Source organism: Cricetulus griseus, chromosome X (genome assembly GCF_003668045.3).
Source record: "Cricetulus griseus strain 17A/GY chromosome X, alternate assembly CriGri-PICRH-1.0, whole genome shotgun sequence".
NCBI lineage: Eukaryota > Metazoa > Chordata > Mammalia > Rodentia > Cricetidae > Cricetulus > Cricetulus griseus.
Window position 1 is genome coordinate 17193622 of NC_048604.1, and position 16163 is coordinate 17209784.

Consider the following 16163-nt stretch of genomic DNA (forward strand, 5'->3'; position numbering starts at 1 on the left):
CTGCACCAGTATAGCAACGTGAATTTGGAGCCCTGGAGCCCAACATAAAGCTGGGCATGGCAGTGTGTGCTTGTAATCCAGCACTGAGAGGCAGAGACAGGAGGAAGCCGGGGGCTCAGTGGCCATTCAGTCTAGTCATTTGGTGAGCTCCAGGTTCAGTGGGAGACCCCAAAATAAAGTGGAGAGTGATGGAAGACAACTACTATTGATCTGTGGCTTCCACCCCCACCCCGACACATACACCAGGTACACAATTAAAATATTTATAAAACTAATAAGGAGCTATGATAATAAAGGCTCAGCAAACTATTATAGATCTGGAGCCTTAGCTGGAGCACATTTCAATAATACTGACAACCCAGGTTTCTTGGTGGAAGAATTACGGACTTGGTGGTACTTGCTGGTTTCAAATTCTACACTCAACAAACTAAAGGGATGACTGATCTAATGTGCCAACCCCATTTTAAAAATGCGTGTACATTTCACTAGCAACTGGAAAGTAATGTAGAAGGATTTGGAGTTGGAGGTCAACAAGGGTTACACGCTGAGAGTCTGTCTCAAAAAATGGAAGGAAGGAGGGAAGGAAAGAAGGGAGGAATGAAGAAAGGAAGAAAGGAAAGAAGGAAGGAAGAAAGGAAAGAAGGAAGGAAGGAAGGAAGGAAGGAAGGAAGGAAGGAAGGAAGGAAAAGAAATACATTAATGGTGGGAGTATAACTCAGTGGCTGTGTGCTTGCTCTAGCATAAACAAGACCTTGGGTTTGATTCCCAGCACCACATACACAAAAACAGAATGGTATTGAATGATTGAGTTTGGTGGTATAGCACACTGTGACAGCTCAGCATACTATTATTAAGGAATGTACACCTTTACAGGGCAAAGACAAATGAGCAATTTTTAAGAGTGTGTTGAAGGACAAATGATCCAATTAAGGCAGAGAACTCCTAGTTTCCTTTTGCAGCTAGACTCTTGGTGGGAAGTCAGAGTGACCACTAAAGCCACAAACATCTTCTTTGCTTTGAAGCAGGCTACCAGTGCCTGCATTACCTTTTTGACTAAGTGAGAAAGCACCAACGTTGATATCTTCCACTTGAATCCAGTCTTCCCTGGCCAGGCAACCTTGCCTGGCCTCTGGGTCAGCTGACTTTGTTTCCATTCATTACCTTCCCTGGTCTTAATGAATAAAGAACAATAAGAGAAAAGAGAAACAACCTCTTTAACTTGTTCCACAGATTTACTGGCACAATGTTTGGAGATGTTGAAATAACATAAAGATCCTGTATGCATTTCCTTGGAAAGGCAGGTATGAAGCACAGGTGCCCAGAATATTAGAATTGAATGTGCCTGATGCCACAACAATTTCATCTCCTGACAGATACAGTTAGCTATACTTTCGAATAAAAATCACTAAGTTGAAGTCACTACCTAAAACTTGAACAGAATGCTTCGTAAATGATGCAGGTATTATATGATGCTCAGGTTGGCCTTGGACCTCTAGGCTCCAGTGAGCTCTCTGCTCTTGCCTCTGGAGTGATGCAACTACAGGCCCACACCACCATAGTCGGCTCTGAAGAGCATCTTTATGACAGATCTGCTTTCTCATTGTATAGATTAGGGCTTTTCGATCTAGAGGAAATGAAATAGTCAATGGGAAAGCTAGTGCTAGAGATCAGAGGATCCTGACTCCCCATTTGGGGATTTCCCCACCTTTCTGACTGTAGCCCACTCTCGTAGTCTGTGATTACATTCGATTCATTTGGGCTTAAAAAGATCCCAATAAGGGGCTGGTGAGATGGCTCTGAGGTTAAAAGCACTGGCTGCTCTTCCAGAGGACATGGGTTTGATTTCCAGGGTTCACTGTTCACAACTGCCTGTAATCCAATTCCGGAGGATTTGATGCCTTCTTCTCTCCATAGGCACCAGGCACATATGTGGTGCACATATATTTGTGCATGCAAAACAGCCATATGAAGAAAATTATGAAAATAATTAGAGATTCCCTTGTTTCTATACACTACATAAAAAAACAGGGCCAGTGAAGTTACAGATCTTGGAGAACCAGTATAACCCCTAACTACACTCTAAATGCTTGTCCTTATATTCACAGATAAGTACTCCTCTCAATCAAAATGCAGTTATGGAGCACAGCCCTGATAGACTCATTTATAAAACAATTTCTGAACCTAGGTCTCTGAGAACATTTTGGAAGAGGGGCGGAAAAATTGTAAGAGCCAGAGGATCAGGGAGTTTTCTTTTAGACTGTGTCTCCTAGGAGTGTCAGAAGCTGCACCCATAAAGCCACACCAGCATGACTGCCTAAACATGATCTGAACAAGGACAACAGGAATAGACACGCCAAAATGGACTGGGGAAAGCCCACAAGGCCCCAGGTCTACACAAAGAACGACAGCAAACTAAGAGAAGAGCCCACCAACTAAATGCCCTGAAAACATCCATACAAATAGCGTTATGCAGACTAAGCAGGTTATATTTAGGACTATACCTTCATATGCATATGGGTATGTAACAACTCTTCATGAACAAGGAGGCCATGAATTTGCAAGGGAACAAGCAGGGTATGTGAGTGGTTTACATGGAGGAAAGGGTAGGAAGAAATGATGTAATTATATTATGATCTCCAAAAAAATGCCATGCAAGTAAGTCTCTGATTGCCAGAAATCTTGATGGACAACACCACGATTGCAGAGAATTAACCTGGGACATCATTTCCACTGAAGGACAGAGACAGCATATTTTCCCTCTTTGTAAATAAAAAGCAAATTACCATTTTTTTTCTGGGCCCCTTACAGGGGTGGGTGATGACCTAAATCAAGCCAGCATGCTAGACGTTTGTCAAGATGACATCTAACACCTTTCACAGAAGCCCTAGCTCAGTGATGGAAACCAGACAAGAAGCTTGGAAAATTCTCCCTGGCAGAACTCTGGAAGAGTTCTGTGTAAACAAAACGCCCCTTGCTGGCCAATGAGAGAAAATGCAAGAGCCATGGCTGAAAGAAGCCCTGCTTCTAGCAAAGGTCAGAACAGTGACTCTAAATCATCCTTTGTCTCTGGGAACTGTGTCCAAGTCCAAGGAAAAAGCATGGGGAAGTCAGCAGGAGAGACTGTGTTCCTGAGATGTTTACATGTGCCTAATTAAGGTTAGACCCCAAAGAAAGTGAATGCATTTTTATCCTGCTGAGTTTGAGCAGGCAACTACAAAACTCACAGGCATATTTTATGCTTATCCATGTAAACAAAACTTTTATTGTTCACATTGATGACCACGGATGGGAGAAACATCGATATGTCAAGGACATGGCTTACAAGATCACACAATGCTGCTGATTCTGATTTCCCCATGACCTGGTGAATACTTTGGGGGTTTTGGTGTTGTTTTGTTTTACCGATATTATATGTGCACCCATATAAATAAAGAGGTTTCAGGAGTTTCCATTCAGATTCTCACAATAACTTCATCGGAAAGAAAAAACAAACAAAAACAAAACCAGTCATTTCAAAGTTAACATCTGCATTATTTGTAGGTATTCTGATTCACCGTAAAGATTACAAGCTATCAAATACATTTTAGCAGTACACAAATACATGGTACAATAAACATCGATTTGACTCAATGGCTTGCCTGGCGAAAGGCTTTATTTTTCTCTTAAGTTTAAAAAACATTCCCAGTAAAGTGGTCAGCTGTATGCGGTGACCTTACCAGGGAAGCAACATGTTTTCCAAGCAACTCCAGGGCTCTGGTGTTCTTAGCTCGCTGGGATTTCTCAGCTCTCAGCTCATTCCTGAGGGCACCCAGCTCTAAGCGGATCTTTTCCATTTCCAGCTCGTAAAACAACTTCATCTCTTCCCTCAGGAGCGCGGTACTGAGTTCAGTTTCACGCTTCATTTTTTTGACAGCGTCTTTCAAGTTTCTGTTCTCCAGATTCAACCTGTACATGACTTCTTTGGCTTGATGGAGCTCTTCGGTTAAGTTTTTCACGTTTGTAGCTTTTTCAGACAGGTCGTTTCTTAAAGCTTGCATTTCCCGGTCATTCTTTGAAGCAGCCGTTCCTGGTTCTTGAAAATTGACAGATTTCGTCGAGGCTTCCTTTCGAGAGTTCAAAAGTTCTTTTTCAGCATTTTCAAAGTCCTCTTCGATCGCCCGGCATTTCAGGTTAAGATCTCCCAGCTCCTCGTTCAGGAGGTGCAGGCGGACTTTTGGAGGGATTGGTTCTGTCCATTTCTTCCTGGTGCCATGTGCTGCAGCCCGCAGTTCCTTCTTATTCCACGCGGAGGCACTCTCCCTTTTGTGAGAACTTTCCTTGGTTGCACCATCCCAATCACGCAAGTCCCAGGCAGCAGCATTTGTGTTTGCCACATTCTTTGGCGTGTTCATCCTTCTCTCTCGTAAATTCGGGTTGTGTTCTCTTTCCACTATCTGGGAACAATAGTCTTTTCTCTTAAATTTACTTCCTTCATGAAAGTTTCTACTGGAAAAGTTAGAAATTCTCCCCATCCTCCTGGGTTTGTTTGCAGGTGTTTCTTCAGAGTAAGACTGAAGAGGAGCAGCCTCTTCTAGAACATCATGCTCATTAACAAGGGGAGTGAGCATATTGTCTTTCCAGTGCTTTCGTCTAGCATCCATTTTGTTGGACACCTCTTTGGTTTTCTGAAAAACAAAAGTTAAAACCAAGCCAATTATCTCCGTTGGTAGTCAGTAGTAGAAAGAAGGAAGAATGCCGGTTTGCACCTGAAGGCACCTGAATATTTGAGGGCCAGCTCTCTTCAAACCGACAAAGTGACTTGGACCTCTTTCCCTTGTTTATAAATGTAAAGGGTTAATGTAGCTAAGTTCTGCAAAAACCTGCTCCTGAAAACACTTCCATCCCACGAAATAGAATCTGTAAATGAACATATTTAGTTATTCATTGGAGAGAGTTTTATGGGAAGGCAACTGCACGCAAGAAAACAGACTGCTTTAACATAACAAAAAGGTTATTTTGAAATTACTAGGCAAATACTGTTAATACCCTTTCCTTCAAGATGTGTCTTACTTCGTGTCTAGTTCTCTCCAGCAGAATTACTTAAAGTGACTGAAACTTCAAGGCTTCATGCAATGTGAGCTGCTTCTGGTAAAGTGTACCAGGCAGACTTCCTCATGACTAAACTCTGCCAAATGCCCTTCTGTCTTGACCTATGAATTCCTGCTAGTCCAGTCTTAGGCTTTGCCTTTAGGAAAGACTGCCAAGTATACAGAATTCTCTCTGTTCGGATAGCAATTTTATACTGAGCTGCCATGTCAACAATTGAAAATATTGATACTATTTAAAGTGTTTTTTCTTTTTTTTGAGACAGGGTTTTCCGTATAGTCCTAGCTGTCCTGGAACTCGATTTGTAGCCAGGTTGGCCTTGAACTCACAGAGATCTACATGCCTCTAAAAAGTGTTTTCTTATACAGACTCTGAGTATAATTTTTAGGTGAAAACATAGCCTAGAAAATCACAACCAGCATCCAAGTTGATAAAAAATTAGAGGGCAATTCCTGCCAGTGTGGTAGGTAGCATACACTTTGTAACTCCAGCATTCCAGGGAGGTGGAGGCAGAAAGACCAGGAGTTCAAGTCCGGTCTTGGCTACACAGAGTGTGAGATCAGCCTGGCCTTCATGAGATCCCCGTCTCAAAAAAACAAACAAGCCCAAAAAGTTTAGTTAATCAGGGCTGGAGTGTAGCTCAGTGACAGATTGTTTATTTAGTATGTAACAAATCCTGGATTCCATTCCCAGACCATAGTGACAAACCCAGACAAGAAATTCATGGTGTACATTTGCCAGAATCATGGTTTTTCTCTAGAAATAGACGTTTCTGACTTTTCTTATTCTTTTAGTCATGATCCAGAAGCATCTATGATATGCCTGTCCTGGGATGCAGTGGCGATCATAATCTTGGTCTCTCTGCATTTTTAGAAATATCAACATAAGTGAGTCAAGAGAGCAACAACAGTCAATCATGAGGAAAAGGAACCGATGCAAGAGGAAAGACAGCAGGGTTAGCTTGTGCGCCACATCTTTTCAAAAGTCAAAATTTTACCAGAGAATTCTGTTTAAAAAAAACCTTGTAATGGTAGCAAGGGCAGAGAGAGATGACTGACCAAGTGACAGTCTGCTTTCACCTGATTCTGCATGAAGATAGTGATGGGATTGATCAGGAAAGAGGTGAGCTGTGTGCAGTTAAGGTGACGCCACTCACTTTACACCTGCACATACAAGGAGGGAAACATCTAAGACAGAGGAATGGGTACACACAGAAGTTAATGTAGAAGTTAACTCTTCATTAATGATTTTAATGTTGCTCTTCGGATGTGCACTCTCTCTCTCTCTCTCTCTCTCTCTCTCTCTCTCTCTCTCTCTCTCTCTTACACACACACACAAAAAAAACCCTTTTTCATTTTTCCCTATCTTTTTTCCTCATTCTTCGGTAGACTTTCCCGAGTGCCACAGAGGATTTACCTTTCAATGAATCCTAGAAATCCAGTCCTTTATCCAAGAACCTGGAGGAGTCCATTGATTAAATGACCACCTCAGAGAAAATGAGTGACTTGAGCAAGGCCACATAGCCTGTCGTGATAAAACCCAGCTCCTGTCTTCCAGGTCAGTGCTTGTTCTGAAAACCCCCTTCCTTCGGCTGCTAGGTGTCATTCCACAGACCAAAAGAACAGATTCCATTGTTTGCAGAGCTTAGGTTATCCTTTAAGGAGCCGCAAGAGGAGAGAAAAGCTGACTGGGGGAGGGGAAGAGAGAAAGAAAGGTCTGAAAGGCTCCCTGGCATTCCTCTCCCCAGGCTTCCACAGGCAGGGTCAAGGGGTCTCCCAGATGCTCCCTTTTCTCTTTCATTGGCAAGACAGCCTTTAAGGACTTGTTCCCACATTCAGTTGGAGCATGGCAAAGCTCCAAAGAAGGGTGAAAGCTGTCAGAGGCACCTTCTTCAGTGCTGTTTGCTGCTACTGCAGAACAAGTATGTTGTGAGGACTTTGAGCAAGGACAAAGAATATGCTTTAAAAATAATGACATCCCTCCATCTTGGCCTGGCAGCCATTTTGTTCTCAATCAACTTTACTAGGTAATTTGCCTCAGCAGAAGGAAAGCCATTACTGGAAGTATAAACATGCCCTTTCAGATGGGCAGTGTGCACATTTGTTCTTGTGTCTACTCAGCTTTACATTGACCCCTGAAAGACCCAAGAGAAATGAAAAATTCGAAGAATCCTGTCAGAACACAGACAGAAAAAAATAGTCATGACAAAAATAACATTAGAGCTCTTACACAATTATTCCCTAAAAGGCATTGGGACTGCCTTGTTATATTAAACAACTGTATCTACATTTGTGTCTGGCATGAATTAATTATGGATTTCTGATCGTTCTAATTGGTGTCCCACCTGAAAATATTACTATCTATCCTCTGGGGACTATTTTATGGTGTCAAAGTAGTGGGGGCATTTTGTGCAGTGAGGGATGGCTTGCCTCATGTTTTATATTTTTTCAAAGCAGTTGGCTACTTAATGGCAGCTCTTCCTTACACATGTGGGGTATGTCTTATTTATTTCCTGAGCACCTCTCTTTCTGTTAACTTCTGTGCTTAAGATTTGTGTCAAAGATGTCTCCAATGAACTGAGGAGGAGGACGAGAAGGAGAAGGGGGGAGGAGGGGGAGGAAGAGGAAGACGGGGAAGAGGAGGAGTCTTCTAGACAGGTTGAAGTAGTAGTATCACTTGAAGTCAAGAATTCTACAAAAGACTGGGCAGTGGTGGCACCCATCTTTAATCCTAGCACTTGGGAGGTGGATCTCTGTGAGTCTGAGGACAGCCTGGTCTACAGAGTGAGTTCCAGGACAGCCAGAGCTGTTACACTGAGAAACCTTGTCTCAAAAACAAAACAAAAAAGTTACAAAAAAGAGTTTTGGAATCACTGATGTAACAAATAGAGAGTGAATTAATAACATAATGTGATGTAATAATATTAACGTCGAGGACAAACCCAAGAGTGATTATTTATTAAGACTCTCAGATATATCATTGTACTGAAAATACTAGGTGAAAATATATCTATCTTTATACAGCTTCAGAAAATGATATGTTACTGTTTATTGAGAAAGAAAAAATCAATAAAACCACTTCTCTTTCATGTTCAAGGTCAGGCCCTGGGGAGGAATCTTCCATTAAGGAAGAAAAACTTAATTATTTGTTTTCTAAAATATTTGTATTTGAAATAATATGCTTTGGGAAAGTTCCTGACACAATACCAATATGTTTTTTCCCTTCTGTTTTATTATCCCATTTACATAAGGGTATGGTTTCCAATTTTCAGAACTATCTTGGTATAAATATAAGTCTGTAAGTGCAGCTGTTTGTTCTGGCACAGGTAGGTGGTTACTGGGAAGCCGTTTATGGGAGGATGTCAGAGGTTTTGCCCATCTCCTTCTCAAGCTATGTAAACGTGGAGTGAAGGTTGGCAAAGTTCACCTCCCCCAACCAATGTTGAGCAATGTCTGTCACTACTTAGCTAGTCAGCTTCCCTCAACTGGCTTTTCAGGCTGCAGAGATGGCTCAGTGGTTAACAGCACTTGCTGCTCCTCTCTACAGGACCTGAGTTCAACTTCCAGCACCCACATGGCAGCTCATAACTGTCTGTAACTCCGGTTCCAGGGGATCCATCATACTAGGTATGCATGTAGTGCATGTAGCTGTACATACAGGCAAAATACCCATGTACATAAAAAAATAAATCTTTTTTAAAAGGCCTGACTTTCAGTAATCCCTTAGGGACCATTAGGTGAAAACAAAGGGCCCCCTTTTAGTCCAAAGAACACCCTCTTTTTATTCTTAGTGGTTTCCACTCTTTGACCCTCAGAAAAACTGCTCAGCCAAAATAGCAAAAGAAAATACGTTACTCGGTTAAGCATGGAGGTGCAGGTCTATTCCCAGCACTCAAGAGGCAATGGAAGGCAGACAGCTCTCTGTGAGTTCGAGGCCAGCTCAGTCTACAGATCGAGTTAGTCCAGTCAGAGCTAAAGAGTGAGACTTTGTCTCAGGAAAGAAAACAAAGAAAGCATTGCAACATTCTTTTTTTAAATTTTCATTGCTTCTAGGCAGGAAACAGAGACAATTCTGACCTGGTTCCTCTAGGATACCTTCCCCACCCTCTTTCCTGAAGTTGTAAAAAACCACGTAATAACAAAATGAAGACCCAAGTGACCTGTGTGCAGCCCAAGCAGATGTCCATGCTTTACTAGATAAACTGAGGGAAGATGGAAAGGGGAAATCTTGGGAAAGGATTAAGTGCAGGTTGGGGCAGAGGAAGATGAGAGAAGCCTGGCTATCCTGGCGCTCATCTTTCAGGAAGCACAGTTTTAAGGTATAAAACAGAGGTGATGAACCGACTTCACAGGTGGTTAACAGCAAATGGCCCACCTCAAGAACTGTGATCCCTGACACCAGGACTAAGTCCCAATCCCAGTAACTGGGGCGTCACAGCTAACTCTACATATGCACATTTGCCGATGTTTCTAGAAGTTGTAACACTGGCTACAGGAAAAGCTCAACATTTTCTCTTCAAAACTATGAGGAAATTCATTTTTCCACTTCATACGTAGCTGTCATACTCCTTTTTTTCCTGTTAACAGGGGCAAGCATTCAGACCCAGAGCCAAGGATAATGGTCACACTGGTATCTGGTAACACTTGATTTTAATTGAATGGTTTTGTTTTTTTAAGAAGAAAAGAAAATCCATAATCTCCTCTCTAGCTTACAAAGTGCTTTGGATGACATTTTAGGGCAAGGGCTTTCATTTTTCCCTTGAAGTTTATTTGGCTTAGCTAAAGTCTTCAGGGCACTTTGCTTTTGAATGTTTATGAGGCCGTCTTGAAAGCATACTGACAATGAAGACTGATGATTCGGTTACAAAGTTGAAGGTTTATGTTGGGCAAGACTCTGGGCTTCTAAACTCCCAGGATGAGATAACAGCCAGAATAACTGTACTTACCCTTCCTGAGGTCCAAGGTCTTAGACCGGATGTCACTGGTCTCCTCCAACTTGAGCTGGAAAAAACAGTCCACCCCCACCCCCTGAAGTGTAGTCAGGAAATATAATTTCAAGAATGTCCAAACCCCTGTTAGTCTCTGAAGAATGCATCAAAGTCACACATGCTACACCTAGAATGTCCATGGGTCTATCTGAAATGTGCCACCAGACAGAAGTAATTTCTCCTTTTAAGTTTTCAATACATTATGCCAACTGCTATGCCCCTGACTTCCTTCCTCAGGGAATACAATTGTCAAGTGGGACAAGAATCACAGTGACACAGTGTCTCCTTACTCTTAGTGTACATGGGACACACAAGCCACTGGTGGTGAGACAGAAGCTTGCTGATCATGAACAACGGTTAGCAAAGGGCTGGCTTCCCTCCCTTAGAGTACACCTCATTTGTAAAAACATGACACAGAGAAGTGATCTTGCTTTTTGCTTTCATCTTTTGGGGCCTTAACATATGGGTCAAGTGTCCACTTCCCTGGACAGATACTTTTCTATTGTTTGACCAGTATGGTGAGAGAAACAAAGTACAATTAAAAACTGGATACTGTGTATGGTTATCACCCCCAACTCTTTGTTATTAGTGTAAAATTATTCCTTCTTGAAGTAAAGATCCGGAGTCACCTGAGTTCCCAAGGCTTAGACTTTATTACTATGGAAGTCACATTCTTGCTATAAAGCTGTAGCTTTGTATGCATAGTTTGGAGATTTTTCTCTGTGAATGGTTAACTGAAACTCCTGCCATCCTTGCTGCTATGGAAAAGAAGGTGTTGCTAGAACCCCCACTGCAGGTGTGACACTTTTCACCTCTCCAGTCCCGATCCTGTAGCTGGCCGGGGCGGGGGGGGGGTGGCGGGGGAATGGACAAGCTTGACCCCACTTCTCCTTCCATAGCCCCTTTCCCACGCCCTGTTTCTTCTTTTTCCAAACACTTGCTTGCTCCCGCCTGGAGCTCTCAAGAGAAACAACAACAACAACAACAACAAACCCTGCTGCTGGGACTTCCTTGGTTTTCCGCCTTCTTGCAGGGCGAGTCAGGGGGTAAAGAGGGGGCGCGCCAGGGGAGCCCAGGATGTCCCTTCCACAGACGTACCTGGGAGAGCGGGTGCGGTCTGGAGAGCCCTGTCCACTCTTCCCCGAAGCCGGCCACCACCGGCAGGCGGCAGCCCCTTGTTCAGTGCTAGCCACCGCGACCCAGCCAGGCTGGCCCGGGGCAGAGCCTCTGCAGTGCAGCTCCAGCGCGGGCCGCACTGTTGCCTAGCAACCACGCGGATGGATTTAAAGGGACCGGGCACTGAAGGGACCGGGCGCTGCAGGCTGAGTACTGCTAGTCAGGGAGTCAAGGCTGGGCCAGAGCACTGAGCATGCCCAGTAGGGCGGCCACCTTGGTGGCTTCTGCCAGGCAAGAAATAGGAAGGCAGAGAGAAGACGCTGAGTCAGAATAGGAAGGGTCAAGAATGTGTGAGGCAAACCCACCCACCAGTGGGACTATTAGAATGGGTCTGGGAGACTCTCATGTCTACGTGATCATTGACTGTGGAGGGATGGAGTAATAGTTGCATAGGGTTAATCCCTAGGTTTGGTATATTAATTGCATGGTGGAATGGAAGCTTTGCTTTGGAAGTTCTGGGTTGGAGTCGGGTTGTTAATAATGTGGGGTTGCATTATACCCCCATCCCCATGCACACCCTTGCAGGTTAGCACTTTCAGGCTTAGCCAGAAATTCTACAGTGGGCCAAGTACTAAGAATCTCGAATCAAGAGTCTTGTCACTTAGCTGTGCCTGTGTGGGAGATTAGATCTGTCTCTCAATCATGTTGTCTCTGTTTATCACTCAAGAATTTGCCTAAGCTCTTCATGAACCCATTTGAATTAAAAAAAAAAAACCTTCGAGGACAACTAGTTTACACTATTCTCAGAGCAAAATTGTTTGCTTTTTTTTCAGTTACCCAAATACTCTCTTGACTCCTTAAAGCTACCTCCAACTGCCAAGGGTTTGCTCAGGCAACAAAACTCCTATCTTTCATTATATTATTATTTCAATCATGACATTTTGTGGCATTAAATAAATGATCTCCATTTTGATGACTGAAGAATCTACACCATGCTACCAGACTAATCAAACTCCAAGGGGATCATTTATTTATTCCACAAAATTTCGTGGGCTTGGAGCACCAGATGGAGTAATGAGTGACTCTTTAGAAAGTTGGTCTTGCCAGGCGTTGGTGGCACACTCCTTTAATCCCAGCACTCGAGAGGCAGAGGCAGGCAGATCTCTGTGAGTTCGAGGCCGACCTGGTCTACAGAGCGAGTGCCAGGATAGGCTCCAAAGCTAAACAGAGAAACCGGTCTCGAAAAACCAAAATAAATAAATAAATACAAACAAACCCTCATAGCCATAAAAAAGAAAGAAAGTTGGTCTTTTTCTTGGACCCAAGAAGAAGAAAAGGAAATGATGGCTCTGGAATCTCAAGAGCAAGGTGATTTAAGCACATTTTTAAAAATTAACAACCTTGGGCTGGAGAGATGGCTCAGAGGTTAAGAACATTGCCTGCTCTTCCAGAGATCCTGAATTCAATTCCCAGTAACCACAGGGTGGCTCACAACCATCTGTAATGAGATCTGGTGCCCTCCCTGGCCTGCAGGTACACATGCAGACAGAATACTGTAAACATAATAAATAAATAAATCTTTAAAAAGTGACAACCTAATTTAAGAAGACCTAACAAGTGACTGACTTGGAAACAATACTGCAGATACATTTCAAAAGTTCAAACCTGGTTAGATCTAACAGTTGTTTGACTGCACTCAGATGCCCTGAGGCCTAGTTCTCAGGCTGCCTTTTCCTCCTTAGAGAACTAGAGTCAACAAGGGAGAGAGGTGGGGGAGAGGTGGATGTCTCCTGTCAATGTGTCAATTATTGAAGACCTTGACAGAATTGGCCTGTGGGATTAGTCAGGCTTCTTGATACTAAATTTCCAATTTGCCCTGTTTTTATCATTGGTTTTCATTGTCTTAAAAGAGCTCCATTTACTTTTGCTTGCTATGACATCCATTACTAATATAAGAAAGACATCTTGATTGCTCTGTGCTTTAGCTTCCTCATTTGCGCAATGGGAGGGATTGTATCTCACTTGCGAGAGTGGTGTGAAGACTAAGTTAATCATTTTCAAGTCCTTAGAACAGTATGTGACAGTAAATCCTACAGAAAAGATAGCAACTGTCATTATTTTCCTCCGTAATTCCATTACTCTCCTGGAATCAAAACACAACTACACTGATGAAAAACAGAATTTGGAATTGTAATCACACCAAATCTTTATTTCAGGTGGAGTTGCAAGTCTTTTAAAGCAATTCCACACTACTGCTATATTCCTGGGTGAAAGAGCAATGCAGATTACTTGGGTCTGCTGTAGTTCTGTTGAAAATGTGGTGTCTCACTCCTCTGTGTTCTAGAAGTATCAAATGGCAAACACTCAAAAACCACAAGGACATGAAATTTCAGTTTTCAGTACAACAGACATCTTGGATGAATACGAAAGCCAAAAACCAATTTACTATGCTCTGCAACCATTCCTAGTGCTGAGACAACAGGGTGCTTATTTGATAATAATAGAATCACAAACCATACAGTAGAGCCTGTATTGTCATTTTACCATGTAGGATAGAAAACCCCAGAGAAACAACTTAACTTACTTTCTGACCACACAGCAAAGCAGGCTGTTTTGATTGCCCTATCAACCAACTCTAGTTTCTACAGGCCCAAACTGAGCACTGAGCAATGAAAATCTGTACACTTCTAGGCTCCCCCCCAAAAATATATATATTACAGGCAATGACAATAATAGATAACATTAATCATATTCCGCATCTCATATTTCAGCATAGGAATTTGGCTGCACATTCTCAGTGAATCTAGGATCTGTTTCTTACTGCTTTGTCGCTACCATTACTCACCTGGATCTTGGCCCTTGTCACTTCTTGACTGGACTATTGCAATCACGGAACTGCTTCTATACTTGTTCACTAGGTCTATTTCTCAGGGTTGCTATAACAAACTATCACAAACTGTGAGGCTTAAAACAATAGACATTTATTCTTTTGCTGTTCTCAGCGCACAGAAGAACACAGCCAAGGTCATGCAGAGCTGGTTCTTTCTGGAGGCTCTGAGGGAGAATCTGTTTCTCATCCGGCTTGGCTGTTATCAACAATTCTTGGCCTTCCTTGGCTTCTGGATGTATCATTCCAATCTCTGCCTTCTTTCACATTGTGTTCCCTCTACATTATCTGCTTTGTTTTCCCATGGCTGTCTCCTGTCTGAGTATGTCTGTGTCCTAATTTCTCTCATCTTACAAGACCAGTTGGTAGATGAGAGCCCATGCTAACACAGCTGGACATCATCTTAACATCTTAGTGTTAGAAAAGATCCAGTTCCTAAGTCAGGTAACATTTACAGGTACCAGGGATGAGCATTTGAGCACAGCTTTTAGGAGAACATAATTTGTCTCAGTGTGCCTGCCTACAGTCTATTTACTTCAAGATCTTCCTACCTCTGTTCTTAATTAGTCCTTAACCCCCCCCCTACTCCTTTCACCTTGCTGTCTCCACTCCAGCAGACTGGCTATCTTGTTTTGAAAATACCCATGTCTCTCTCTATCATTAAGAACTTAGCTCAACTTGTTCCCTTTGTTTTAATACTCTTTTTCCAGAATATCAACACATCTTACTTCCTTACCTCCCAGTATTAGATTTTCTTCCTGTTGCAAGATCTTCAATTAAGCGAATCCCAGTTAACATGGACTGGATACAATCCTTCCAAGACTTTCACTATACTAACATTTTCTTCCTACAGGACCCCACGAGGCTATTGTCGTCCCATTTCAGCAGGAAGTAACTTGGAGGATGCTACACCCCCTTTCTCCCATTGCTGTCACTTAGGATAGTGTATATTCCTAGTTAGGGATAGCTTCCTATTGTTTATGGTTGGGATTGGAAGGAGGTGTTCAGGCTTGGACACCTCTTTTAGATGACTTTAGGGTTTAGTTGAAATAGACATAGTTAGCATATAACATAGCAGATTATTTTCTTGTATTTCACCTTTATGATTGTTAATTTTGGATACTTTACACTGTTATGTTTTAATCCTCTTTTAGACTAAAAGGGGAATGTAGGGAGACACGGTAACCACACCTCCCAAGGACAGGCTACATGTGTGCCGGATCAGGTGATATCAGGGTGACGTGGGGGAGGTTTAAAGGGACAGAAAAGGCACATGGGTGCTCTCTTGTCTTGCTGCTTTTGGTATGCTCTGGCTTGCTGTTGGCTGGTGTTTATCTATTAAAAGTTACCTTAACCTTATGGATTTCGTATCAGTTATTCTCCTCAATAGTAAAATATACTGACAAAAGCATTTTAAGGGAGAAAGACTTTATTCTGGATCAGTTCAATAATACACTCTTCATGGTAGAGAAGTCAAGGCATAGTAGCCTGAAGCAACTGGTCATATCAGAAAACAGAATTATGACTGCATGGTGCTGCTCAGCTCCCTTTTCCCATTTGTACAGTTCAGGATCTTAGCCAGGCAATGGTACTACCCACAGTGGATGGGTCTTCCGCTTCAATGTAAACAATCAAGATAATCCCCTACAGACATGCCCAAAGAACTATCTCCCTTAAGTTGTTGATCAAGTCCTAGTGCCTCTTGGTGAGGCCTACACTGACCATTATGGTTTCTAAAAATGTGATAAATACTTTTATCTGAGTAGGGCATTGATTAAGTGGCCCAATACTGGATGCATCCTTACTAGACAGCAAATATTGCTGGAAACTATTTGTCAAATGAACCTTGATCTTTGGACCTCTAATGATTCAGATTTATCATCTGTCACAGATATTTATCATTCTCTAGGATGTTCTATTTTTGTCTATGTTTGAAGTAGTCACTAACTATTTTTAAAATTTATTTTTAAAGTTAGTAATACAAAGTAATGAAATTCATTATAGTATTTCCATGGATGGCATTGGGTTTTTTTTTGTGTGTGTGTGTGTGTGTGTGTAACCTATCCCTCTCTGCTTCCAAATAGTCTC

The 16163-nt window shown here is 42.4% G+C and overlaps 1 protein-coding gene across 1 annotated transcript; it reads right to left on the bottom strand.

Moving 5' to 3' along the window:
* Positions 1-3668: 3668 nt before the first annotated feature.
* Positions 3669-4640, bottom strand: Ccdc160 (coiled-coil domain containing 160). Its single transcript, XM_035450176.1, has one exon. It carries the CDS (start codon positions 4638-4640, stop codon positions 3669-3671), a length of 972 nt encoding a protein of 323 aa, XP_035306067.1.
* Positions 4641-16163: the final 11523 nt, after the last annotated feature.